The sequence below is a fragment of the Anabas testudineus genome, chromosome 7, assembly GCF_900324465.2.
Source record: "Anabas testudineus chromosome 7, fAnaTes1.2, whole genome shotgun sequence".
In the NCBI taxonomy this organism is placed as follows: domain Eukaryota; kingdom Metazoa; phylum Chordata; class Actinopteri; order Anabantiformes; family Anabantidae; genus Anabas; species Anabas testudineus.
The window spans coordinates 6,899,162-6,926,656 of NC_046616.1; the positions used below are offsets into that span (position 1 = coordinate 6,899,162).

Here is a 27,495-nt window from a genome sequence, read left to right on the forward strand (position 1 = left end):
CTCAGCCAAAAATATGCCAGTTAGTGAGTTTGTTTGTGTGTGTGTGTTTTTTTTGACTGAAAAGGCAAAACTGATCCAAAAGAGATTACAGCAAGTATAGTAAACCAAATTATGTTATTGTTAACACCTGTTTATTACTGTTAACAATTAATGTAGTTTTTACAACATTAAATTCAGCTAACTTTCAATAAGTCACTGCCATCATACTATTTTTTTTTTTTTTTGCATTTTGCAGTGTTATATTACAGCATGTTGCTCAAAGTCCTGCAGCACCAACCTTAATGCAAGAAACAGCCTCACTCACTTTGCTGCATGTCCATTTTTTTCTCTTTTCCAATCAGGATTCATATGGGGACACACCTCTCCATGATGCCATTGCTAAAGATTTCCGCAATATTATCGAGATCCTGGTCGTGGTGCCCAACATTGATTTCACCCAACAGAACCACAGAGGCTTCAACCTACTGCACCATGCTGCACTCAAAGGAAACAAAATGTAAGTGGAGATAGTATCCATGATTTTTGCAAGTATGTTTAAGAGCTTGGATGAAATTTAAAAAGAGAAGGTGAAGGGTTTTTTCTTTTAAGGAAACAGGGGTTTCTCAAAGTTAATATCTATTGTTCCAGTGCTGGTAATGCTTACTTTCATTTTGACACATGCACAATGGACAAACAAATCCAGTTCGTCAAGCATGTATTCACCAACTGAAGTAGTAGTACTAGTCAGTAGTATCAAGGAAATCCAGTCCTCTTAGTCAGTACCCTGGTAGTTTAAATACATGTCTACTGTGAACACAGGAAATCATGGTTATGGGTGTGTGTGTGTGGGAGTCTCTCCCACTTGCTCAAATTAGGAATCAAAGGTCAACTCTCAACACTACCCGCTACAAATAGAGAGCTCATCTCCCACACAGCTTCTGCTACTGTCAGCAAGCTTGCAGTCAATATCAGGCAAAAATGCAGTAACTTTTGTTTCCATGCACATTCACTTATTCCCAAACTTCATTTAGTGTAGTAACTTCTCTGCAGTGCAAATGTGGGATTCATTGGAGCACAATTCCAAAAATCCAAACAAACTCTAAGCAGTGTGCCACATTATTTTTCCCAGCGAAGACTTTTAGTGTCCACGATGGCAATTGCAAAATCTTTCATGGCTTGGCTACAGGCAGTTATTTAGAAGCCGATGCCACATTTATTTTTATGAAAACATCAAAGATTTTGACTTAATTCCTTCCAGAATTGCATGCTCAGCAATCAAGTCCTCCCAAAAACACCCAAAGGGACCCGGGGAGAGATCAGCTCAGCCCCCTTTATTCTTCAGTGTGATGCTTGAGGCCAACATCAAGGCTGCGTCACTGACACCTGTCACAAAGCCTCTGTTGTCTTCTGACTGTGTTGGATTTTAGGCTGGTTGACACTGCAGGTACTTAATCACAAGCTGATCCTAGACAGAGCACTGACCTGGCAGACAGAAATGCAGTAGATAACTGAGTGCTTTCACAATTATAATGTGGAGGAGACTCTGTAGTGACGCTAGACCTCATCATGCAGATGACATCGGCACAGTCGCTTCCCTTCCTGCGCTGGCTGTGTGGCTGTACCTAATTAACAAGCGAGTTAATGGAGAAAAAAAACAAAAGAAACTGAGGCAAAGACATTCTAAAGACTGAGGCTTCCAGTTTTAATGTTTGTCTTGGATTACCTGTGTGTGTGAATGACAGCTAATTAAATTCATATCATCCATAGCACATTATTTTTTCTCTTTTGGAGTTTCTGTATGCAGAGTTGTAAGCCCACATGTTTCAATTTGGCTTGGTTACTTATGTTTTCTACCACCAATCTAATGTTGTTTAGGACATTTGGTTGCTGTAATTTTCCAAATATGTCCACATTGTAACAGAGACCTTGACAGAAATGTCTTCAGACATTTTCTCAGCTACATGACTGCTTGTTTAGTTGTTACTTCTTTGCTAAGCTACAAGGTAACACTGAAGAGTAGATGATCTATGTTACTGTGGGTTCAATGCAGTGTTATTCCTAGTTATTATTTACATTCAGAATTGTGTGGTGAGAAATGTCCAACCAGAAATCATAAACTTAATTTGAAGAAATGAATTCCCTATGTGCAGTAACCCTAGCAACATGCTACATATCATAATTTTGGATATGAATTTGAATGTAACTGTAGTGTATTCACTTAATTATAATTGTGAAAGAGCTCAGTTACTGCTTTAAGCAGCTACACTATACACTTACTTATGATACTATACTGATTAGTGTTTCCCACAGAATTAGATTTTACTTGTGGTGGTGGTTGATTGTACCATGTTAGCAGGAGTGACAACTTGGTGTACACTGAAAAACTGCTTTTGAGTATTGTTAATGACAACTGCAAGCGGACTTCTCTCTGTAGAACCCCTTTGAGTTTTCCATTTAACTGTTAAAGGGAAACTCCGTGTCTTCTGTGTTTGATCTACACCTGTCGTGACGGCTAGTGCACCCGAACCACTTTGTCACACCTTCAGATAAGGTTTCAACCCTCAAACAAAACTGCTATATCTGGCTCCTTTTTGGTGTGCCAGTGTTGTCCTTTGTATATGTTACATCACATCAGCCTCCACAATTCATGAATGGGCTGGAAATGTGGAGAGAACACACCAAAAGTGGTTTAAAGCCTCTCACAGTGGTACTCTGAATCTATTTTAAAATAGTTTCATTATTAAATTTTTTATTTATGACGTATTGATTCATAATTTATATTTAGCACATCATGCATGAAAAAACACCTGTTGAGGTGTTTTTTCATGAAATAAATAAGACTGTAAATCTCTTTAAATGTCTGACAATCTTCTTAAAGTTGAGGTTTCCCATAATGCACGATGTCACCCCTAAGCATGGTGAGGTTCCTGCTTCTTTCCTCTAGGGTGTTTATGACCCTGTATGAACTTTCCATCCCAAATTATAACAAAACTATGTAATGGAAACTTGTCGCTGGCTGTTTTTAAAGAGGTGCCATAAAGGAAAGAAAAAAAAATGTCAGCACAACCATAAATTTCCTTTCTGAAGAGATGCCACTTCATTCAAGGTTTCAGTGAGACACTTTTAAAGTGCACTTTATGTAATTTGATGAATAATGTCCTGGAATTTTCTATTCCAAAGAGTGGGAGCCCTGTTATTGTCATCATAAGAGAACAGCTTGGTCCTCTGGTTATTTGCTTGCACACTGTCCATCATCTACTCATACCAGTGTCTCGAACCAGTAAAAAATTAGGACGAGACGGTCCATTTTTCTTATTAAAGAAAGGCTTTGAAGCGATACATTCTGACCTTAACAACTCCGTTACACACATTGCTTCAGAACTCCAAAAACCACCTCCTTCCTAAAGTAGCTCATACTATACAAAAAATTTACAAATTAATTGTTAGAATATAATCTTGTGACCGACCTGTATATAAGTAAAATATGTGAACTATATGTCCACGTGCAAAGAAAAAAAGACCGTCTGAAAGCAGTAGCTCCAAGTGAGAGAGGAAAAAGAATGTGACTGGAGGCCGCAGTCGACGGCCATTTAATAAATGTCCGATCTGTTCTGGCAAAAGTCATATGTGCACTGCTGGGAGTTTAGGCTGTGCTACCCAGCATTCATTTAGCCTGACATCAGCTTTGATCAGCTGGAGACACAGGATTTACAGTGTTCTTGATCAGCTCAGTTCAGCCGTTCGTTCATATATCCAGGTCCAGGTGCATTTTGTATGATTTCCTAGTGTTTTTTCTAAATGGCAAATGAAAGTTGCCTTTAAATTTTGTGGAGTAAATTAAAGATTATTAGTATTTTTAGGGTTTTCTTGTTATTTTTTTTAAAGGCCTGAGTTATTTATCTTTTTAATTATGATTTCTGATCATTTATTTACCAAATGTGATTGATATTTATCCTTTAATTGGTAAATTGATGGGTGTTTTCTATTCTCAGCCTCAAATGTTTTTATTTTGTTTGTTTGATTCTGGACCGTTTGGAATTCATATGAGCAGCTGTGGCCCTCCATTGTTTTTGTGACAGAAAATTGAGAATGCTTTGTTTGTGAGAGTATTTATTTATTGTGAGGAAATGGAAAAAGAGGGCCAGAGGCCAAGTTCACAAACAGTCCTGGGAAAGAAAAGAAACAAGGCAAGCAGCCAGATTTCTTCTGGAGTTTGAGCTTGACAGAAGAGGCAAATGAATCTAAAGGATGGTTTAGTCTGTTTACTGTATTTACATGAAAAGAAAGAACACTTGGATGGATTTCTCCCTCTTTCCTATAATCTCACCTCCTTGTACAGTACTTCCTTTGTTTCCACCTCACTTTCACCAGATTGCTTTTGTTCCCCAGCAATTTCTTCCTTTCTTCCCTTTCTTTTAAAACCCCTCTTCCTATTTACTCCCATCTTTCTTAGTTAGAGTTATTTTGTGCCTTTTGACAGTACATTGTAAACTATCTGACACACACCAGATAGATTTTGCAACAAAGACACTCTCATAGATAGAAACAAAAAGCCTTTATTTGAATTTAATTTGTCATTTCCACTGCCTGAGAATTAGCACTTGTCACGGTACATTTCTTTTGGTTTTATCAAGCTTTGATCAAGGCGCAATTTCCAAACAAGCCTGATGCAAACTCCCAAAAATAACCAAAGGATGACTTCAGTCTCCAATAAAGTCATCACCAGCATGCCCTGTGGCTGTTTCTTGTAAAGCCATGTTTGTACAAAACTGCCTCAAAACGTCAGCCAAGTCTGAATATTCATGAACACAGAGCAGTAATGATTATGGAAATAATGCAGAGAAATGACGCATAGTGGGTAGAGGAGACACTGACCCGGCTGGTGTCCAATGAGAGAAGCTGCTTCAGAACTGCGAGGGCGAGCTCTTTATGATAACAAAGGTGCCCTGGTGCTCTTAAAAGCAGGAATGATATTTCCTTCCATCAATACCTACAGCACACACACCCACACCCGGAGCTGCAATGCAGGTACCAGTGACAGCCGTCATCCTTAATAAGACCCCTAGAGGAGATCCTGACCATATGTGACTACACATGTAACAAAGCAGCCGGTGCGCCAGCCCTTGGTAATGAAATTAAAATGTTATCAGCAAGTTGCTGCTAATGAGGCTGTAAATGTTGTAATTTGTAAGTTATCATAGTTAAAGCTACATTAACATTGTCCCTGTTGCACTGATGCAAAAATCATTGATTTCTCCTGTTCCCATTATAGTACTGGGAGCATTTATACAGTCTAACACAGCAATCATAAGATAATTTTTTTCGTGACGAGTAAACAATCACCCAGTGCAACGCTGTGACTCATTGATGTATTTTTAATAGTTTTTAAACAGCAGTGGAAGTCTGTACCACAAACGAATAGGCTAAAATAGGTTCTGCATGCACAGTGGTCACAGCAAGTAGATTCAATTCATTGTTCTTTTAGTCCTTTGATGAGATTTGTTGACAATACCAAAAATATAGAAAATCAGCCTCATTCTTCAAGCTGGAAACAAAAAGCATCCTTTCTATGCTGTCCATCAGTCTACTACATTTTTAAAATCGCTTAAGAGTGACACAGGTGTCTCCAAACAGTGAAAACCAGGAGAGCTAACATTAAAATTAGGCTAACATCCTAGAACGTTTGGGTCATGTCTCACTGAAGTCTCCATGGTGCCATGCCGTCTTCCTGGGTGCACACTAATGCTGTCACCTTCAATTTTACACGTGATGAACTCAGACTCAGCTACAGAGGAGCGAACAACTCAACAGTGCAGCATCGGCCTGCTGCATAAATGACAAAAAAGCTCTTAACAGTGTAGCTTCACTAAATTTGTCTCTATAATGCAGTGAAACTGTGCTTCTCTTTTGTTAACTCCCATTATGGATAACCTGCTGTAATCCTACAATACTAAATGGATACCAAAGACAACTGTATTACAATGTTTGTCCTTGGCAGCATTTACAGTCCTCGGTTGTGTCAGGCACTGAGCTGTGACTGATTGTGTTGTTTGTGATATTCTGTCCATATTACTGTGCAGCATAGAGGTCGATGACAAGTTACAAAGAGATCAGCTACTGCTTTAAATAGCAGTAGATCACTTGGTAAAACAACAATTTATTTGCAACACGTTGGGTTAGGGGAGTATTAAACAAAGGGCAGGTGCTTCATGTTAGTTTGTTGTACATCAGAAGGTCATTTAGCTTAATTTAGTAAGAACTGGCAACAGCTGCGTCTCTGCCCAAGCTCGTGACAAACACTGTCACACAGACATGGGATAAAATTAGCTTTGTATTCTGAGAGATTTCGTTCATGTTTTACTGTCTGAAGTGCTGTTGTTGATGCTGATACTACAGTATGTCATATCATGTTCATGGCACAAAGTTTGAAATATGATATGGGCACAAATTAGTCACTTTAATGTTGGCCAATCAGTAACAATGAGCATGAAAACAATCACACTGATAGCTCTGAAAAGATAATGACAGCTAACACTGACAGCAACATTTAGCAGCCTGCAATTTATTAAGTATTTGAGATGGTAAGAAAACAGCAGAACAGGCTTTACAAACGTAAATGTTCTTATTTTGAAATCATGTGGACTGTTTTGCTTTAATTGAATTTTGTGTTGTTTAATCTGGCGACAGAGCCACAGAAAAGATCCTGGGACGAGCCCGGCAGCTAGTGGATGTTAAGAAGGAGGATGGCTTCTCTGCACTGCATCTGGCTGCACTCAACAACCACAGAGATGTAGCTGAGATCCTCATCAAGGAGGTGAGCTCAGGATGCATCCCCCAGTTTCTTTTAGACATTTATCGTTTGACTTTTGATTTTATGTTTCTGTAAATTAAATTTGCTCTCCTCCACAGGGACGCTGCGACATCAACATCCGCAACAATCGCAACCAGACACCGCTGCAGCTGGCGGTGACGCAGGGCCACACCGACCTGGTGCAGCTGCTGGTGGCCGAGGGTGCCGATGTGAACATGGAGGATGAGGACGGTGACACAGCCATGCACGTGTCCCTCCTGCGCCCGCAGCTGGCCAATGTTATGCTCAGCCCCACCGTGGGAACCAGCAGCACAGAGGAGGGCAGCGAGGGGTGTTCCTCCACATCACTTTACTGCAGGGTAAATTTTCAAGTATTAGCATTTCATCTATGGGGAGACAATTCTACTTTCCTTTGCACTGTGGCGCCACATATTGTATTAATTTTAAATATTTAGCCAGGTTTGTTAACTGACATGGTTTATAAATACTGACATTACATAAACTCATAATGTGACTGTAGCTGTTGTGATGATTTCATGTTATTTATGGTTATTTCTGGGAAAGAATAGAGTTTAAAAGGATGTGAAGAGATATTGGCTAAATACAGACTGTTGAGAGGATAAATAAAGACAGGACACAGTTACTAAAGGAAAAGAAAAAAAACATTCAGACAGGCCTAAATATAGACTAAGTACGAATTAAAATACACCTAAGGATGGTGATGTAAGGCTGAAGAAGCAAAGACAGATTAATACAGTCTAAAGGTGGTAAATACTGATTAAGTACTAACAGTATTATTATTCTTTATTCTCTAATCCCCAAATAGATTAAGGAACAAAGAAACAATGCAAACAAAATAAAGCCTAAGGGAAGGAATGTATAGTAGAGTATGTGTGTACAGTCAGGTAAACCTGGCCCTCCTTAAGACTGTCCTAACAGACTTTAAAACTGCTTTTAACTCCCATTCCATCCAACGCAAATAGTCTCAGCAGTCTCATATCTTTGCATTTTACTGTTTTGGCTTAGGCTAACCTGGGTTGAGATGGTTTAATTTGACTGAAGAGCGAAGAGAGAAATTACTTCATCTAGTCTTCCTGACCTCAACATGACACTGTGGATTGTAGTCAGATTCTCTCTAGAAATTTTAGGGATTCAATAATACTGCAGTCAATAATTGCATCCTATAGAAGATTATTTATTATGGAAAGCAAAGATAATGCAACCCTACAGTATTGACATAAATGAGGCGGCTGAAACATTAAAACCCCCTCTTAATATAATGACTTTGAAACCCACTGGAGGATTCATTCATGCAATGTTCACATTGTAACTGTATCTGTACCTGCGGATCCGATTTTAATGTCACTGTTGTCCTTTAGTCTTCTTCATGCTTCACAGAGAGACACTGGCTCAGACTAGTTTAATAATTCTCATTAGGACGACCTGACTCCCTGCTTTGTGCAGCACTTTTTATATGAGCACCTTAAATTCAGTTAGATCAGTTGGTGTTGATATTATTGCAATAATGAAGAATGTCCTTTCCAGTCTACATGACCGCAAACACTGCAGATCGCAGAACATCCTGGGCACTTGCCAAGCCAACACACACACACAAATACACACACGCACAGTTTTAATGTGGCTAGACTTAAGTGTTCAGAGCTGTTTTGGACATTGTCAGCAGATGAGTTATTGGGGGAGTTCTCCAGTGCCGATTAGATTTGCGTTTACACATCAGCCTCAGCCTTTGTTGGGTTCTGTTGATTTTACTTCAGTTACCCGTCAGCTTATCAGTTGTGTCCTTGACTAAGTTTTCAGTATTCTAAATTCCTACCATTTGGACAAGTTCTTAGTGAGTGAATGATTGTAGGACGGGATCTGCTCAATAATAATAAAATTGTTTGAAGTTCTTTCTTTTATTCCGTTGTCTCTTACCATTATCACCGTGTGTATTCACAGCTGAGCGCTTCAGGTCTTATGGGGAATACAGAGCTGAGTGTTGGGGCAGCTATGGCTTGTTTTCTGGCGCAGGAAGGCGCTGACATCAACTATGCCAACCACAAGGGAAAGAGTCCTTTGGATCTGGTATCGGACAGCACCATGCTGCAGCTCATCAAGAGCTTCTCAGAGAAGCACAGGTAGAGCTGCAAAAGCAGTGTTGAAATTAATCATGACTTCTGAATCCGTTTGTGACATTACAGACAAAGTGTTACAGCTTTGTGTTGCCTGTCAGGTTGCAACGTCTGCAGGCCATCACATGTGGACAGGGCCTGAGCAGTGCCAGCCTGCGCCGGGTCCACACCACCCCCAACACTATGACCAACCTGGTTCTTCCCACACCACCGGGGCCCAGTGAATGCCTCATCTGCTCAGAGCTGGCTCTACTGGTTCTGTTCTGCCCTTGCCAGCACAGTGTCGCCTGTGAAGGTATGTGGAAACTGGAGTCAGTGAGGGGCCAATTATAGTAATGGGCTGTCATCAGTAGGTACAAGAAAATCAGTGTATATAAAATCAGAAAATGATAATAGAGAATTTTTTTGTGTTAACCCCAGCCACTTAACTTAAATATTTTTGTTTGGTTTGTTATTCTTTACCAAATTACAAATACTCCCTTTGTATTGCTTGTGTACATTTTTGCTGATTTCATTCTTATGTTAACAGAATGCGCCCATCGAATGAAGAAATGCATCAAATGCCAAGTCACAATCACCAAGAAAATTAGACAAGGTGAGACTTTTGTAATTCATCTGTATATTTCACTGTGACCAGGTTTAATTGGGCTATAGTAAATAGTCGACTATATGACCTCTCCCCCACAGACCAAACAGAGGTGGACTGCAGCCCTGGCAATGAGAACTCGGAGCAGCATAACCTGCTGGAGCAGCTGCAGTCTCGCTATCGACAAATGGAGGAACGAATCACCTGCCCCATCTGCATTGACAACCACATCAAGCTGGTCTTCCAGTGCGGACATGCCTCCTGCATTGAATGCAGCGCCGCGCTCAAGACCTGCCCGATTTGCAGGCAGACTATCCGCGAGCGGATCCAGTTATTCGTCTGAGCTTCTTTGTCCTCTCAGCTGTTAACAACCCAAAGAGGATGTCGGAGGGGGTTGGAGAGAAGTGAGGGTGAAGGTGAGAGGGGACCTCACCTAGTGACTATTATCTGCCTGTCGCACTTACATGCTCATCCCAGCCCCTCGTAATCAAATACTCACACAGCCCACGTTGCTTTACTATAAGACGCTGTGTTACATCGCTGAGAGTCTGCTGTTACATTTTTGTTACGTTTCCTTCTCGAGCAGCGCAGGCAGAAACGTGTCGACCATTTCACCTGTATTTTTGGCATCAACAATTATTGCTCAGGCTCAATGGGAAAGGCCAGAGGCAAAGTTTGTTTAGCAGGGAGAACAAGGTCCCCCGCCTCTTGTTGTCCTCACTCCCAGCCAGCCTCCACCTCCTTTAATCTGTCCTTTGCTGCTTTAAGTGGATGTCTGTTACCCGTCCTCCTCTTTGGCTATCTGGCCTCTTTTGTTTACAAGGCTGCACAGAATCAGTCCCTGTCTTCTCACCCTTCGGCCTGTCCTGTGAATTATCTTTGCTCTCATTTATATCAATCTCTTAATATTCACTGTTAGTCTCTGCAGAGGTCGTCGGTATAACTGAAGGCTCTCTACAACGTCCCCAACAACTCGCCTGTATGCAAGGGGAAATAAACACTATATATGCATGAGTATATGCATATTGTAAAGCTGAAAATGACTTGTGTTGTCATGGGTGTTGTTGTTGTTTTATTTCTCAATGGTTATATTTGTGGTTTTTAATTTACTGATAAATACAGATTTTTTATTTATGTGTGAAAGGTGGTATTACTTATTATTATCTTTTTTTCATTTGTTGTTTGCTTTACAATAATGTTTTTGTTTCTACTGAAATTCACCCCAAGCCTATTTCCTCTACTCAGGGTATCAAATTATTGAAAGCACTTGTGATATCCATGAAAGGTTAAAGATCCCGCCCAACACCATGATCATCACAGAGCTACAGATCATTTTGGCGGAGGGTCATTGAAAGAAAAGCTCATTAATATTTAAAATTGCAGAAGAAACACTTTATTAACCCTGAAACGTACTTTCTCATTAGTGCAATGAATGTTTGCAGAGGGGTTTCTGCAACAAAACTGACATAAAACATCCCAGAAGCACGAGTCAGCTGTTTTCTGTTTAATTTTGGACTTAAAAATCGCATTAATATGCCTGTTTGTATCGGAAGACCACAGTCTGTCTGTCACATGTCTGGTGTAGACGATGCCGTGTTCTGTTGTTTGTCTACCAGATGTATTGTAAAGTATGGAATCAGAAGGGCAAAAACATGACATTGTTGTGTTGCATCTGTACTTCCTCGTCCAGTCATTTCATAAGACCCCCCCCCTTTTCTCTTCCTGGAGTTCTGGATTGTACATCATCTTCATCCTTTCTAATTTTTTGGTGTTTGGTGTTTCTTGAAGGGCTTATGAATATGAGAAAAACATTTTATCTATTCCAAACTTTATTTACTCCAATAATCTTCCAGAGACAGGAGGTTTTCTTATTTGTCTTCATTAGATCCCAAATTTTGGGAGAGCCAATGTTAAAGATGTACATTTGAATGTCGAGGGGGGTGTATCCTGTCTCACTCTGCCTTTTTTATGTGTAAAAAAAATATGTAAGAGAAAAAGCTGGATAGACAGAGACGTGTTTACCACAAGGTTGACTTGGAAAGAACTTTTTACATCTGTGCCAAATCGCATGAGGACGTGCATGGGCATGCACACCCGAATTTATCTATACACCCTGCAAAATCCCTCTACGCTCAAGTGAGGGTACAATTATTCCAGGTGCGTGAAGTAAACTAAAAGCAAATTTTAAACAACATACATATTTTGTTAAGTAAAAATCTGAAGTATTATCTCAGCACATTCAGTTATATCACTGGCATTAGCAGTAAAGCTGATGGTGTTAGCCTCCTAACTTTAGCTGTAGTGCTCTGAACCTCCTCATGTGCTCAATTACAAGTGATGCTAAACTTTCTTTCAAAATACTATCAGTCCCATAATTGTTTGGAGCTTTTTACAAGTATATATATTTATATATTGTGAGATATTAACAACTGAGTGACAAGTTTCTTACAGAAATTTCAACATTTTAAGGATTGTCCAGTAGCGTTCTAAGTTGATGGATTTGCAGGCAAAGGCAATAATGTTTTAGAAAAATGAAGAAGATCTATGAGTTCTTTATTCCCTCCCTCAGGTTGCTGCGGGGGTGGGAAATAATTTATGTACTAAAACACAATTATAGCAGCAAATGTTACTATTGGTGTTTGTACAGTTCAGCTCTTGGAGTTCTGATGTTGGCCTTACTGTCCATTCCTCCTCTGTTGATGTTTTTTTCAGTTGTATTCTGTACAAAAATATTTTGCAATAAACATGGAACTGTTTTCTAAGGACCTGGTGCAGGATTTTTATTATTATTCATTTTGGATTCTATTCAGTAAGTTTTTTTAAAAGGTCATTGTCTGTAGGAGGTTGACTTATAAATGTTTTTGATTGTAGACATTGTGTTTAAGGTTAAATAGCCATTCACCTGACAGTATTATAACCAATGTCATTGTTTGTCAAATATTTCTGACTTATAATAACTATAACTAAATTTCATTAATACTAATTAGAAAATGTCAGTGAGCTAATGCTATATAATTTGCGTTAACATTATTTAGCTAGCTAGCTAACGTCAGCTAACAGTTTAACAACGACACAACTCAGCTTTCCTGAAATAAAAACGATTTGATTGCTTATTTGCGTGCGTTTCACATTTGTTGGAAGAAGATTATGATGTTTCTTCTTTAAAAAATCTCAAATAAAACTGTTACTGAACCTGTAGATGCCGAAAGTCCTCGTTTGTAGTACTCACACGTAGGCTTTTAACGGGGTCACATCATAGGGAACATCAACAAATTAACTGACCGCCGATGTTTGAATAACCCATAAGGTCGTTTAAAAGTACCTATTGTTGTCCTGACGATATTTTCAGAACCCACAGGTCATTCTTTAGTCATCTGGATGAGGAAGAAAGTGTGTCCGCTGTGTGATAAGATTATTTACCTGTTTCTCTGGTTGCGGTTACCCATCCAGGTGGTCGTTGGGCCGCCATCTTTGTTTTAACTCGGGGTCAGAGAGAGACGAGTGAAAATCTTTTTACCATTCAGCTGGATTACAGCTGGATTACAGCTGGATTTATCATCCAGGTGATAAGAAGCGTCGTTTGTCTTTCCAAAGATACCCTCAGAAAAACAGTAAGTGTTTTTAAACAACCTCAAACATCACCTGTTAATGAACTTTTACAGAAACTGATGGTTAGCAAGTTAGTTAGCTGTGTGGCGTGAATGTTTGCTAACAGTATAGAGAAGAGGAACAAACTGGGGCTAAAACTAAAAGTAAACCCTGGAGAAATAGATAAAATATAGTAAAATATATTAGTAAAACTCCATTAAAGCCATCACAATAGTAACTGTCAGCATCTCTCCTTTATTTTTACTTCCTGATAACAGCAACCAGTGTTCTGACCCAGTAGTGACCCCACAGTGCAGTAAAGAGGTTTAGCTGTATACTGCTCTTATTTATTGATAAACTGAGGTGTTGACATTAATGTGGTGGTGTTACTATATGCTACTTATATTTTTCAACCCTGCATGTTTACATTTTCAGAAAATAAAAGCTAAATTTCCCTTATTCCAGATTCAGGAACATGAAATTAGATTTTGTCACATAAAAACAAGACAAAACAGTTTAATACTAGAATATTTCTTCACCTGTTCCACATCACAACCCCCACTTGAGTTCAAGTAAACAGTGAGGAAAGCAGGTTGTGCTTTCCGTAGCCTATTTAGGCTGTTATCTTGCCACAGTGTCCTGTTAAATGCTGCTGTGTGCCACTTCTTAGTCCTAATTGTCTTACGGCTCACATGGCTTTGGCATATGACTCAGCGCTTTAGCAGTGACGTCTTCTCTGAGGACAGGATGACGGCTTCGAAACACAGGCAAGAACCACAAAACGGCCTGTTTTTCTTTGACAGGTCATGAAATTAAAAGGAAGCAATACCAGCACGTTCTCATCCCACAGAGTCACATGATGCTTTCCACTTGGTGTCTATTGCTTGACACTAAAGGGACCCTGTGGCGTCACAGTTTGACGTGACAACAGCAACAACAACAAAAAAAAACATCAGGGTTAAGTTAAGGTAAAAGATAAAATAAGTACTTCCTAAAGTAGTCTTGTTACTAACGCAGGCATTTGACATCCCTGTGCGTCCTATACTAACAATAAGAGGTACCTTTGCCTTTACAAGGTTGTGAGAACGTCTCACTATCTGATACCCGTCGTGTGAGAATGTCTTGAAACACTGTTAGAAGTAAAAGTACTGATTGTCCTAGATGTAAGAACAAACATTAGAGTTTTAGCAAAGTAAAAATAAATATTTACAGTTCTTATTCAATATATATTTTGTAAAAATCAAATATATTTGCTCCTTTGTATATTTTGAATGTTCGTATTTATCTTTGTGTGATGTAATGAGTGGATGGTTTATTTTTTTCTTTGTGTCCATTATGTTTATTCTCTGATTCACTATCCTTTATTTGTTTTATATGAACCCTTAGACAATAACATTAATAACACAAGTAGATCAGTCATCTCTGTCACAATACTGCTGTTCTGTAGTTCCTATTATTTTGTCTACCCCATGTGAGCCAAAGGGAGCAAAGCTTGTGTCAGACGATGGGATGAGAGCACCATCTAGTGGTACACAGAAATACAAGGTTAATATTGTTTCCTGGAACAGGCAGTACTCAGGAGGTATGACCAGGAAAGTAAAAGTACTCAGTCTGTAAAATGAGGAAGTTTATGAGCTTTTCACTGTTTTATTCATAGTTAGGAAATGTAGGTATTTAGGTACAGTATATCTAAAGGCTTAGATGTAAAACCTAAACAAACACATTAGTACTTTAAAAGTGTAGTGTAATATTTGCATAAATGTATTTAATTACTCTAAAACACTGTCAAACAACAATCTCATTTCGTCCCAACATACAAATGGTCATTAATAATTATTATTTCACCACAACACAAGCACTATATGGTTTCTATTTGTTGTCTTTCTTTAACTAAGTGTGGAGTGAGATGTAAGGACAGGTGAGGTCCTGTACGTCATTGTCTTATCCTCAGGTGTCCCACAGGGGGCGTACCTGCTCACAGAACTGCTCCCTGACCTTATGTGAGCTGAGGCGGCCTCCTCCTATGAACCCTGTGACTTTCTTCCTCTTTATATCTTGTAATCAGCGCTAACTGCTCCTCTTTGTCTGCCTTTTTTCCACGCTGTTTGAGCAGACATCACACTCTCTTGATTTCCAGGTAATGAAACTTGAATCTGGAGATAGCTGAGAGAGAGTTTAAATGTTTAGTTTATGGTGAATAGCTTCACCTCAGGTTGACAGTTCAGACAGGCTCCTGTTCACACCCTGTGTGTGTATTAAAATAAAACGCATCAGTCAGATGATGTAATTCTTAAAGAAAGGCAGAATGAAAATCCTCCTGACACTAAAGGAAACATGCTTATTCATGGAGATGAGAAGCCTGATTACATTGATATTTAGAGAAATACGAAACTTTAGCTAGAAACCACTTAGCTGTTTGGGCATCACTGTATCTGGTTTCATATAAGACAGACTTAGATCTAACTGTCACACTTCAGTTAAACATCTAAATGTAGGCTACGTGTTACACAAAGCTGTTTAGCTATTTACTGTCCTAACCAGCTGGCTTAATTTTATATCAGTTCTGTCTAAATGAATACTAAATCTTATAATAATTTTTTTTATTATTTTAATTATTTTTTTAATTAGGTAAATATTTTGTAGTAAAAATGAAAAAATAAAATCCCTAATAAACTCATTGCTCGTGCCATACTGTAGTTGTGTCATCATCAACAAACCACATATTATGAAGCGGTTTTCCCCTTCTGTGAGTTGGCACTAGTGTTTGTTTCCATGGAAACCTATTTAGTTGTAAGTTGGTTAATGTGGTCAACTTCTCTATTTAAGTGAATCTAATTTACATTTAACTAACCGAAGAGGCAAATTTTAGACAGTCTCTAAAGAACAGTCAAAAATGTATTTGTGGTTTCACAGAGTCACTTTGTTAGCACTAAAGGCCCGGCTAGGCTAACTTATAGCCTAATATGTTTCCATGAAAACAACTATTGGCACCTACTGACATGAAGGGGAAACGCTTAAGATATTTTAACGTGAAATGACATAGAACAGAATAAAAAACAGGCAATAGTGTTAAATCAGAGGCATTTGTAGACATTTGAGGCTAATGTAAACACAGATGTTAACACTATAGACCATTGGCACCTGTGGAAGTCTTAATACATGCATAATGCACTTTTTTGTTCAGCTTAATTGACACTAATGATGCTAATTGACACTCATAAAACACGTGACTCATGTGAAAGACTCTCAAAGACAGAGACTGTACACACAGCAGTACTTGCTGTTTTCTTATTAGACGGAGCTTTATTAGAAAAAAAGTTAACCAACTCTGAAGACAACTGGTTCTGGTCTGATGACATCAAAATTGACCACAGTTGATTTTTTTTGCCATCAGACTAGTAAACAACACAGGCAACAGTTCCTATTTCCACAGCTACTCCCATTTCAACCAGGGATTCATGGACCAGGATTCAGTATTGTATAAATAGCAGACCGATTGCCATCTACTGCAGTACTTTATTCAGTTAGTGTTTATTTCCATTTCTGGCAGCGTAGTCTTGTTCTGATGATGTTTGTTGTGACCTGTTTTCACACACTGACTCATATAATAGACACACAGTGTGCACGGACACTGCTTGCAGCTGCATTTACAGACATGTTATTTCCCAGAGTTTGTTTAAATGACGTCCAAACATAACAACAGATGCAGATTCTGGCAGATGGTTGTTGTTAGAGCTTAATGCTGCCTTGGACTGCATCATGTCACTGGGTCAGTGTCAGTGGTTGTGTCTTCAAACACTTCTTTACCATCTCTATCGTGAAGTTCGTTTTTTTTCATAAACCATTGTCTTGGTTTTGGTCTTTTCTATTTATACCATAAGAAACATTTGACTCAAATATCTCTCTCACAGATATGATCTAGTTATAACACTCTTTCAGCTATAATAGTCTTGATTATTGGCCCAACTCTTACAAGTTAATGCCTTATTCACTGAAGTAGAACAACTTTGTTACTTAGTGGTTAAGAACTCTAATTTCTCTGATTTTAATATGTTCATCAACCTTTCTTGCACCTCTTGTTTCCTGTCATCTTTTCATTATTGCAACTTCATCTGGTAAAAATGTAAATTTAGGAGATTGTTGATTCACTTAAACAACACAAAATACAATATTCTGAACTCAAAGTTTACTTGTGGTTTGATTCCTGAATCCACAAAAAGAAAAGACAAAAACTCTGCATTAGCATGTAAACCTAAAATCATGCCAATACTAAAATCTGTGTCCTGGCTGCAGTTTAGAGTTGTGATGGTCTGGATGTGGTTAAGATTAACAGATTATTTCCTTTTAATCATTTCCATATAGTGTTGCTTTAATCAGATCAATACATGTAAATGTACCAGATGTTAACTACCACAAAGCTGTAGCAAGATCCGCTATCCCCTGAGAGTCAGCTGTGTGCAGCAAGGTGGCTGGGACACCTTGACTGAGTTAGTGACATAATATTTGGTAATTTACCACATTGACAAAATATGATGTCATCGCCCTTTGCCCCTCTTTGTCCTCTGAACTTTAAAGAGTAATGAGATGTTTTGGTAGAAACTGCCATAAGATGCTGGGAATTTTCCTTAGCTGAATGTTTAGGGGATCGACTCTCCTGCAGCAATTCAGAAGGAACCAGCAATTCTAGATGAGGTGGCTTTGTTTGCACTGTCACTAAACACCTGTTGTTCCATAAACAAGTTTCATTCCACATACAAACAAAAAAAAAATCACCAGCAGTCGAACAGTTGCTTAGGATTTGCTGATGTGGTGTGTATCATGAAACTGGGCTGTTAGGGCGGAGGGAGATGGTGTTGTTGCCATTGTTTCGTGAACGCAGTGACTGACTGTTCCCCACAGAGTCCCCAAGTTTCATCTTACGTGTGCGAAATGTTAGAGACAAAGGAACAGATGTTGATTGTAAGAGATGGAATTTCTTTCTGTACTGAGTATGATTTAGTAAAATAAGACACAGGGAAGATGTAACATGAGTGCTCCTTTCTCATCCTCCACCCCCAGAATCAACAATTTTATTTGTTTGTTCTTCTTTAATTCAATCCTGCCACAAAACATAGAGTAATGTTTCTGCACCATAATTCTTTAGTGAAGACCGATACTTAAATTTTTTAAAGTTTAATACTGGTTCTTCTTAGACCAGACAGTTATCTGTCTATCTCTAAATTTAGAGTTTGATTAGTATTAGGACTAAAAGTCAGAATATATATACTGTAGCTTGACTGCTACTCTGCCTCTGCCCTTTATTACTGCACATTACCATCACATAATGATCAGAATTTGACTCAGAGTGTCTCTGGAGTTACAACATGCAAACTAATAGCCTTAGTACACTCACAACCTGTAGCGTGTCTTTAAAACAACAGTCATGTGCCCCTAAAAACATCAAAACTGATTTTGCCTTCTTTAGTTATTCCCCTTGTTCATACTGATGATCTAATGATGTTAGATTAAACATTTTCATTCAACAGGAGAAAACAGTGCAGCAGCACACAAAAAGAGATTTCTATATTAATAAGCCTTTAACTTTAAAAAAAGAGAAGATTCAAACGTTTTATAATAAGCTCATACAGGGGAAGCTGATGTGATATTGGCTTTAGAGACACTTTTGAAAATATGTCTGTGCCTCATCACTTCCACTAAGACACCTTCAGCTGTTTAAACAGTTGAACTTAACAGAATTAGTCTCTTAAGATGCTTTTTCACCTGAAATCAACACTAACTGTATCAGTAATTATCATATTTTGCTCATGTAGACAGAAGAGGAAAAAAAGTCTTTGCCCTGTTGAACGTGCTGTGTATGATGTTAAGTCAATCTTAACCTTTTTACTCTTGTACCCCTGACTATTGGCAGTCACAGTCAATTCTTTGTCATTGCTGGTTAATGATTAATGACTCTCAGGTTTATTGTGCTTTGTTCTATCCCAATCACAGTACCACTGGTACAACAGACACTGCATTTACAATGTATATGAAAAATAGAAAAGCCTATGTGTTTGTGTGTGTATGTTGTATTTGAAACGATGAGCCTGTTGAGATCAGGAAGTGGGATGTCCTGCGTGGTAAGCTCCTTGTTTTTCTCTGTCTCCATGCTCTCTGCAGCCTCCCAGGCTGACTGCAGGCACCTGGTTGCTATGATGGGATTCCCACTGATGCAATATCAGCCAAGCTCAGCTCAACTCTCAGGGCACAAGAGCACAGTCTAATTTTGGTCTGTGGTGTTTTTGCTCACGATATGCCACTAGTTATGAAGTGATTGTAAATTGGATTGGAAACCATTTCTTTGGTTTTCCAATCAACAGCAGAACATTTTATACGATCTTTATATTGGTATAAAGTACATTTCACAACTTCATTACACTTGAAATGTTTGAGTGTGGCAGTAAGTCGTGTGAAGAGCCATCTTTCGACATACAGCCTCCTTCTACCTGCCTGCAGACCAACCCCACCTTTGTCTTCCTGCTTAACACTTCAATAGCCCACCCATGCCACAACTTGCGGACCCCCCCCTCCTCCATCCTGCCTTCATTGTAGTCAACCGGCTGTTGCCTCAGCCCAGAGGTCTCTGTCATTGCGGATTTGTTAAGAAGGTGGTTATTACATTTCCTATAGGAGAATACAGCACATATGTAGAGAGACTCCCCACAGCAGATGGGTAAACTGAAGGGGAAGCAGGTTAATTAAGGCCTTATCACATGTCTCGCCTTTTCTTTGGAGATTACTTAACTTAAAGGAAATGTACGCTGGAAGTTTAACGTCCAATCTGTTAAATTGTTTGTTAAACATAATACAAGATAACGTCTCATGAGGATTTTATTTGTGGAACCTTTTGGTTCATTGTCGTGTCTTAATATAAAATGCGATATTCCATACATATAATGAAATTAAATGTTTTTACTAGTCTAGTTATCTCTTTGTACAGACTGTAGCTGACAAAATGTGTTGTCTTAGTTATGTCTGCTTCTGAACCCGGTTTTGCATCTTGGTTTGATTTGAACAACAGAGGTCATAAAGACACCTGAGCATGACAGCTCGGCCTTGTCTCCTGCAGCTGGTGCTGCAGCCACTCAGTGAATGCAAAGTTATTTGCATATGGAAAATACAAGTGAAATCTTTGGGAGTAGGGGAAGTGGAATGTGACAGATCACTGGACGAATGAGTATGTGTATGTAGAGAATGTACTTATAATGATACTATTTAAAACTTGTCTGCAATAGGTAGATATAATATTAAATATCATATTACAAATTGCTCTGACTTCTGCTGCTGTCACTTTTTCCATTCTCTCACTTTTAGCTGCTTACTTAATACAGGCAGTGATATAAAAAAAATAAAATGAGTTACGGTTACAATAGGAAAACGGGCTCAGAAAGACATTTGTATCATTACTACTATAAAATATATATGCTGCAGAGCGTTGACAGCTCTGCTGGTAGACGCTGACTGATTTGCCTCTGATGCAAATATCAACTGAAGACGTGCTGCAGTGGTGACGCAGCTCAGACAGCAGAAACAAGTTGCTTCAGGCAAAAGAGAGAGATTTGCCTTTCAGAAAGTGTTCACCTGGTGAACGTCTGGTTTTATTAGTCCATATTCAGTTTTTAACTGTCAACTAAAAGATCTCAGATTCATACACATTATAAGAGAGTCAGGGGCTTTGTATGCTTAAATAAATATATAAGCGATTGTGTGATTGTTAAAACTCCAGTTCCTGATGCTACTGTGTGCAGTCAGCTCTACAGCGCTTAGATCACCCAATTAGCCAGTTTGCTTTTCTTTATCTGATGTTAATTGTTGGTCCATAAACACTGTGGTCTTTTTTTTATTTATTTATTTTTTTTTTATAGGACATTACTTTAAAGGAACAGAAGTCCTGGAGTTTCTTTTTTTCTGCCCAGTCAGACAAGAATGGTACTGACTTGGTTCCTGTGGATCATATTTAGCTTCGAGTAGAGGTGGGAAACAGCACTGAAATACTACATCTCAAAACAGAAACTGACTCTTGTCACCTTCATAAATAGGTGGATTCTTATCAGGACTGTTTCCATCTTGTCAAAAATTTCCACTTTAGGCCCTAAATGATCAGGTGAGAGGTTTCTGCTTATGCTCTTGTTTCATTTTTTACACCTCCATCCCTTTTCAAAGGCTGTTATGACCCCTCCCCTCCTTTTCTACTAGTTCTGTTTAACCTGTCCTCTTCTGCAGGTGCCTGCAGAGCACGAGGCACATTAACCTGACTTGTGTCTCCCCTCCTTGCTGCAAACTTTGAGCCAGTTTGTGATAGTATGAACTGGTTTGTTTTGAGGAAAAACTCATCTTTAGGAGCAGCCAGCAGGTGCTGGACCAGCAAATGGTTGTTTGTAAATAAATACTGTAGTCCCAACAGCTTCTAAAACCAGAATCTCTCGCTTTTACATAGATGAACAAGATATACCATGCAATTATGCAGCAGTTGACATGCTTTAAGGTTTGTGCTACTGTAGGACAAGGGTATTTCCATAAATGTAGGACTGCCCCTTTAAAGTGTAGGGCCTGTTTAAGTACCAGACAAAAGCTACAACACCTATAAAAACAGAAGTACTGTGTGTGAAGTATTGTAAATATGACATTCCCTGTAAGTAGTACATAGACGACATTACGTTTCTGTGACTACATACTGTAGGTAGCTGTGAATAATGTTCTATGATTATAATAATAGTGTGTGTATGTTTTGAGAAGCACTGAGATACACAAATATGCGTACACACACCTTTCTTTGAAGTGTGTGTGTGTGTATGTTGGCGTGGTCTCTGTCTGCGGTCCCCCCACATGAATAGAGCCAGGCCTTGTGCACTCGACAGCTGTCTCCTTTGAACGCCCAAAGACAAAAAGCCTTAAATCCAACGACCTCCCTCTTTCATGTGTTCATCTGATACCGCTCTTCCTCACCTTGCTGTCACTCCATTCAGCTCCATGGCCCGAGGCTGCAGCTTGTTACCATACAGCAGCTGCACTAGCAATGAGTGGTGTTGTTCTACTATCAGAATGCTTCTTAGCTGCTGATGTCAGTTTGTGTGGTGCATGTCAGAATAATTATGGTGTCTCTTGCTGTAGAAAGGGACACTAAGGCAATCACGTTCACTTTTCATGTACAAACATTTGCATCTGATTTATATCGGAACGTTTTTCCAACTTATAACTTCCTGGAAATATATCACATAATTGGGATTTCTTGTGTCAAATCCTGGTTTTCTGCATGAATTGGTCAGTAAATGTAATCAGATACACAATATTTGTTAGCTGATAAAATGCAGTCATGATCTTTCTAGTCTTTGTTAACCTTTCTTACATGGTTTAAAAAAGGAAGCTGCAAACCAACATGAAAACATCATCATCGACAGTGGCGAGAGCTTCATTATTTGGGGTTGCTTTGCTGCCATTTGCCATTATGGGGAAAATGAATTCCCACGTTTATCAAGGTATGAAGCTAAAACTTAGAAGAAGGTGGGTGATGCAGGCAGAGTAATGATCCTGAACATTGAAGGTGCTGTTGAATGACCTCAAAAGACCCATTCACATCTAAAAGGTTGGGGAAGAATCAATAAAATTCATCCTGAATGTTGTGCAGGTCTAATCCACAGCTACAGGAAGTGCATGGTTGAGGTTATCTCTGCCAAAGGTGGTTCAACCAGTTTTTCAAAAACCGTTTCACTTATTTTTTTCCACCATCACCCTCTATATTTAATGGGTGTGTTTATTAAAAACATGGAAGATTATGACTGCTCAAATCACATTACATGACCAATTTATTCAAGAAAACCAGGACATTACAATTACTTTTCATTGTGACTGTAGATCTGTTTTTCCCTAGAAAACTGAGATTTCTTGTTTTACTGTTTCGGTTTTATTTATTTCTTCAAGCAAATATAAATTTTCTGTAAATACATATTAAGATATTAGGTTTACTGTATATTAGCTTTATACCTGATAAGCAAGGACAGCTTGACCGGTAGGAAAAATTGGTGGTTGCTCTAAATTCCTACATCTCCAGGTGCCCAGTTTGAGTAAAGTGGAAATAAATAAAGCCAGTATGTGGCTTCTTTTTTTTTTTGTTTGTTTGTTTTACAAATGAAGCTATTTTTAATCAAATTACAGGCTACATATAGATAAGTGTAGGTGGTGCATACACATAAACATTAAGTCATTGTTCACTTCCTGTCCTTCATGCAGGCCATGTTGTGTTTGCAAAGTGTGCTGATGATGATCTTTTTGACTTACAGTATATGCTCATTTTTGTTCATATTTTATCACTTTCTTGGCAACTAAACAAACCTCTTTGATATTTTGGGATTGTGTGGGTAGTTTTTCTGTGTATGGAACCTTTAATCAAATTACTACAAACTAATTATCACACAGAAAACCTTGGGTGACAATTATTTTAAGGGCATAGGGATACAGGTCTAGGGCCTTAACAGAAAGTTTTGCCTTGATGCCTCCAAACCTGTTAATCTGGGCATGCTGTTGTGCTATAAACAGCACTAAAAAGTTACAGTATCTTAAAAAAGTCAACATGTGTGCAGTGTAATGCACTAAATTAAAGATAACCTTGTAGTCACATATACAAAACTAATTAGGAGGCTGATTTATAGAATCTCATAATCATTGTCAAGACTAATGATTTATTGATGATCAATTTGTTGATCATCAATAGAGCCACAGTTGCACAGTTCCTCTGTAAAAAAAAAAAAAAAAGCAAACTCTGCAAAGAGAATCTTTGATTTTGACTTCTCTTCACTATGCCTCCCATACACCTCATGCCCTCTCAGGGGGAAAAAAACACAGATGAAAGTTAAAAATAGGATAACGGAAGAAATATGGGTAGTCTTGGTGGGGTGTGCGATAACCCGTGCGGTCGGCCCTCTGTGTGTCAGACTGCCTCCCATTCACTGAGGGTAATTAGAAAATCCTCAGGGCGGGATCTGCTTAGCTTTGTGTGTGTGTGTATGTGTGTGTGTGTGTGTATCAGCTTGCCACTGAATGTGTGCTTAGCCTGTGCAAAAGGAGGCTCAGGCCTAACACTGTACCAGGCAAAGGTTTCCACCGAATCGTTCTTGCATAACTCAGTGAGTGATAACACCGGTGCATTCCTCTCAACACACATCACAGCTGCCAGCATCTTTGCCTTTTCCCAGATCACAATTAAATACAGCTTGTCTCACAGCTCTGGATGAGCCGCAGAGTATAAGTTTCCCATTCTGAGCTGTTCAAGAGGAGATAGTTAAGGTGATGTGTTTGAAGATTCAGCTTGCAGTGTTTTGAGAAGATGGAGAAATCGGGTTATCTGCCAGGGCAGGCAGAGGTCATTCTCATCAAGAGGTAGGTCAGCTGGGGTTAAAGTTGAAGGTGTTGTCACATGTATTAAGTGTCCGTACCCTTCAATCTGATGGGAAACAGACTGTGGAAATTGTATTGGGAAGTTCGAGTCATGGGAAATGCACGAGGGGGGCTCTGTTGGCAAAGTCTGCTCACATTTTATTCTTAAGATACTGATACAAAAAGTTGTTACAGGTATAATTAACAGATAAACATTAATCAAGTGGATGCCTTTTGTAAATTTAAGCTGATTCATGGCAAACAGGATGTGTTTTGTGCTCTTTTAACTGTATAGTGCAGTGAACGTCCAAGCTGCTGAGCGTCAGAGACCTCTGTCTTCCTGAATGATCAGGGATTAGTCACTATAAACACACTGTTACCTACTGGCTATAGAACAACAGCATCACACCATGTCAGTACCTGTCAGTGTATACACTCTGCTTGCCAAAATGCCACCTCTGCCTGCACTACACTTTCTCACCCATCACTGTTCGATGAACACCTGGTCTCCACGGCTCCTGCTCTTCCATAGACTCAAGGGACCGTGTCGCACCTTGTTGCTTCTCTTTGATTGGCTGGAAGGACTAAATTACCTATGAGCATAATGTCTGGAGATGGCAATGTTGACAGAGCGGCGCCCAAATCGAAAGGGTGTGTTTGGAGGGTCGTAAACCGCGGCTGAGCTTTGAGAAAGTTGGCGTGCTGAACGTGTTAATGTGTAGCTCTCTTATAGTGACAGGTCAGTGTAGCAGTGATGCTCAGGCCTGTGGACTTTGACACTAACCTCTTCCTTATACTTACAAAAGAACTAAATCTGCCAATCATTTACGTGCATACTGGCCCGTAGGAAGTCAGCACAGTCATTAAGGGTAAAGATGGCATGACATTTTTCCAGACTGGTTAGTTGACCTTTTTTATCAAGAAATCTTATTGACTTTCAAGAATCCTTTTGCACAAGAGACCTACATATATGTTGTTTCTTGTTAATGCATCATCACATATACAAACACATACACTGCACTAATTAAAATAGTCTAACATTTAACGGCACAAACTTCAATCTGTGCTGCAGCAGGGAGGTGCACAGGACCTTCCAGGTGCCCCTCCAAAAAAAAGGTCACCACCTGAATTTCACTAAGCAAATATGTAAGAGCCTAATTACTGCATGGATGATTATGTTTGAGCTTCAATTTGGTGGGGAGCATATAGATTGGACTCTGGAGTAATGGAAGAAGGTCATGTGCTCTGATGAATCCAGATTTACCCTGTTCCAGAATGATGGGTGCATCAGGGTAAGAAGAGAGGCGGGTGAAGTGATGCACTCATCAAAAGAAAGAGAAATATGTGATAAAGTCCAAAGATAAGTCCAAAGAATGAGGTCAGCTGACTACCTGAATATACTGAATAACTAGGTTATTACATCAATGGATTTTTTCTTCCCTGATGGCATGGGAATATTCCAAGATGACAATGTCAGGATTCTTTGGGCTCAAATTGTGAACGACACATCATTTTCATACATGGATTGGCCACCTCAGAGTCCAGACCTAAACCCCATTGAGAGTCTTTGCAAAAAATGTATGCAACTCTGGACAGGAATAAATGTTGTGACCTTGCAGAAGCTTATTAAAACAATGCCACTGCGAAGGAGTGCTGTAATGAAAGCTAAAAGCGGTCCAATGTAATATTGAGTGTGTGACTTGGTTTTTTGGACGGGCAGAGTATCTCCCCAACATAAACAGTAAGGCCTCATAGATAGAGACCCATTTATGTGATCTAGATGCCAGATAAGACCATTTAACTTTTTAATATACTGCACAGCGATGAGTGTGATAGCTGTCTGCAGTAATGATCGAATGGCACTGTGATAAACAGCATCAAGTGGTTTAAGATTAGCAGCAGCAGCAGCAGCATGAGAAAACAAACAGGATATCTAGATATAATCTAGAGTAGACAGTATGGTAGAGAAACAGACAGAGTCTATACAAGAATCAAATTTGGATTTTATGTTTTTTACAATAGTTTTAGCTTCAACCTTATTTACTTACCAATATTTTGTTTATAGTTCATGCCTAGAGCCCATACATAATACTTCACTGACGATTGTCACCTTAAGTGGAAGTTACTACAGAGAATTAGTTTGTTATACAACCTCTGAGTCATTGCCTTTATCTGCATAGATAAGATCTGCAGCACCTTTATATAACTTGTCACTTTTTAGCATTGTTCAAGAAACCAGTACTGGCTGAACATAATCGCATATAATAATGAATATAATCAGTAAGACTCTTTTCTCCTCCTGCTTTTAAGATCTCTTCTGACATCTACCTCCCTTGAAGAATTGTGTCTTTTGAGTGGGCAGGTTGAATTTCTTAGTATCTCCCCACTTAGCTCAGATGTATATTTTGGCTGTGGTCATCAGTATGAAGAACAGTAAATTTCTCTGAGCTATAAATCTCACTTAATTGCAACCTTCTTGCATGGCTCAGCAGTAATTTACTGCCAACAGACAGTGAGGAGAAACGATGCATTCATAATGACTTTATATGCTGATGTCATGCTGAAACATAAAACACACAAAACAGCAAAAAAGTTTGTTTACAGTAGTTTAGGATAAAATGTGATGTACAGTAGATTATGTGTAGAGACAAACATGACCAAGTTTGTAGCTGCATTACTAGAATTAGCTACCATTGATATGCATGGGGTTGCAGCAGCTGCAGCATCTCAGCAGGCTGATGATTTTGTGGGAATTTAGATTGTTGTGGTTGGTTTGTGAAGCGCTATCATAAAAGAAAATATTGCTATTTGGAACAAACACACCAAAAACTCTTTAGCTCTTAATTTGGGCCTGTTTTTGAGCATCCAGTTTTTTAATAAACACAATGTGCTTAAACTAGGAGACAGAGGACATTGTGAAAATATAAGATGCTTGACAGGCTCTACCGGCATTGAATATTGTCTGCAGGTGGGTTGGTGAATCTGCTACTTTG

At 39.0% G+C, this 27,495-nt stretch overlaps 2 protein-coding genes across 3 annotated transcripts in view; both read left to right on the forward strand.

Annotated features, from left to right (window-relative positions):
* The window catches only part of mib2 (mindbomb E3 ubiquitin protein ligase 2), a 36,658-nt gene extending 24,388 nt beyond the window's left edge, over positions 1-12,270 (forward strand). For both annotated transcript variants that reach the window (XM_026367103.1, XM_026367102.1), the window contains exons 13-19: positions 342-496; positions 6,667-6,793; positions 6,889-7,149; positions 8,750-8,928; positions 9,024-9,217; positions 9,452-9,517; positions 9,610-12,270. In XM_026367103.1, the coding sequence (XP_026222888.1) occupies positions 342-496; positions 6,667-6,793; positions 6,889-7,149; positions 8,750-8,928; positions 9,024-9,217; positions 9,452-9,517; positions 9,610-9,851 (1,224 nt within the window). In that variant the 3' untranslated portion in view covers positions 9,852-12,270. The remainder of the gene's footprint in view (positions 1-341; positions 497-6,666; positions 6,794-6,888; positions 7,150-8,749; positions 8,929-9,023; positions 9,218-9,451; positions 9,518-9,609) is intronic.
* A 755-nt stretch (positions 12,271-13,025) lies between these two features.
* Positions 13,026-27,495, forward strand: part of ttll10 (tubulin tyrosine ligase-like family, member 10) — a 44,197-nt gene continuing 29,727 nt past the window's right edge. The window contains exon 1 of the mRNA XM_026368030.1: positions 13,026-13,119. The gene's annotated coding sequence lies outside the window, so the exon portion shown is untranslated. The remainder of the gene's footprint in view (positions 13,120-27,495) is intronic.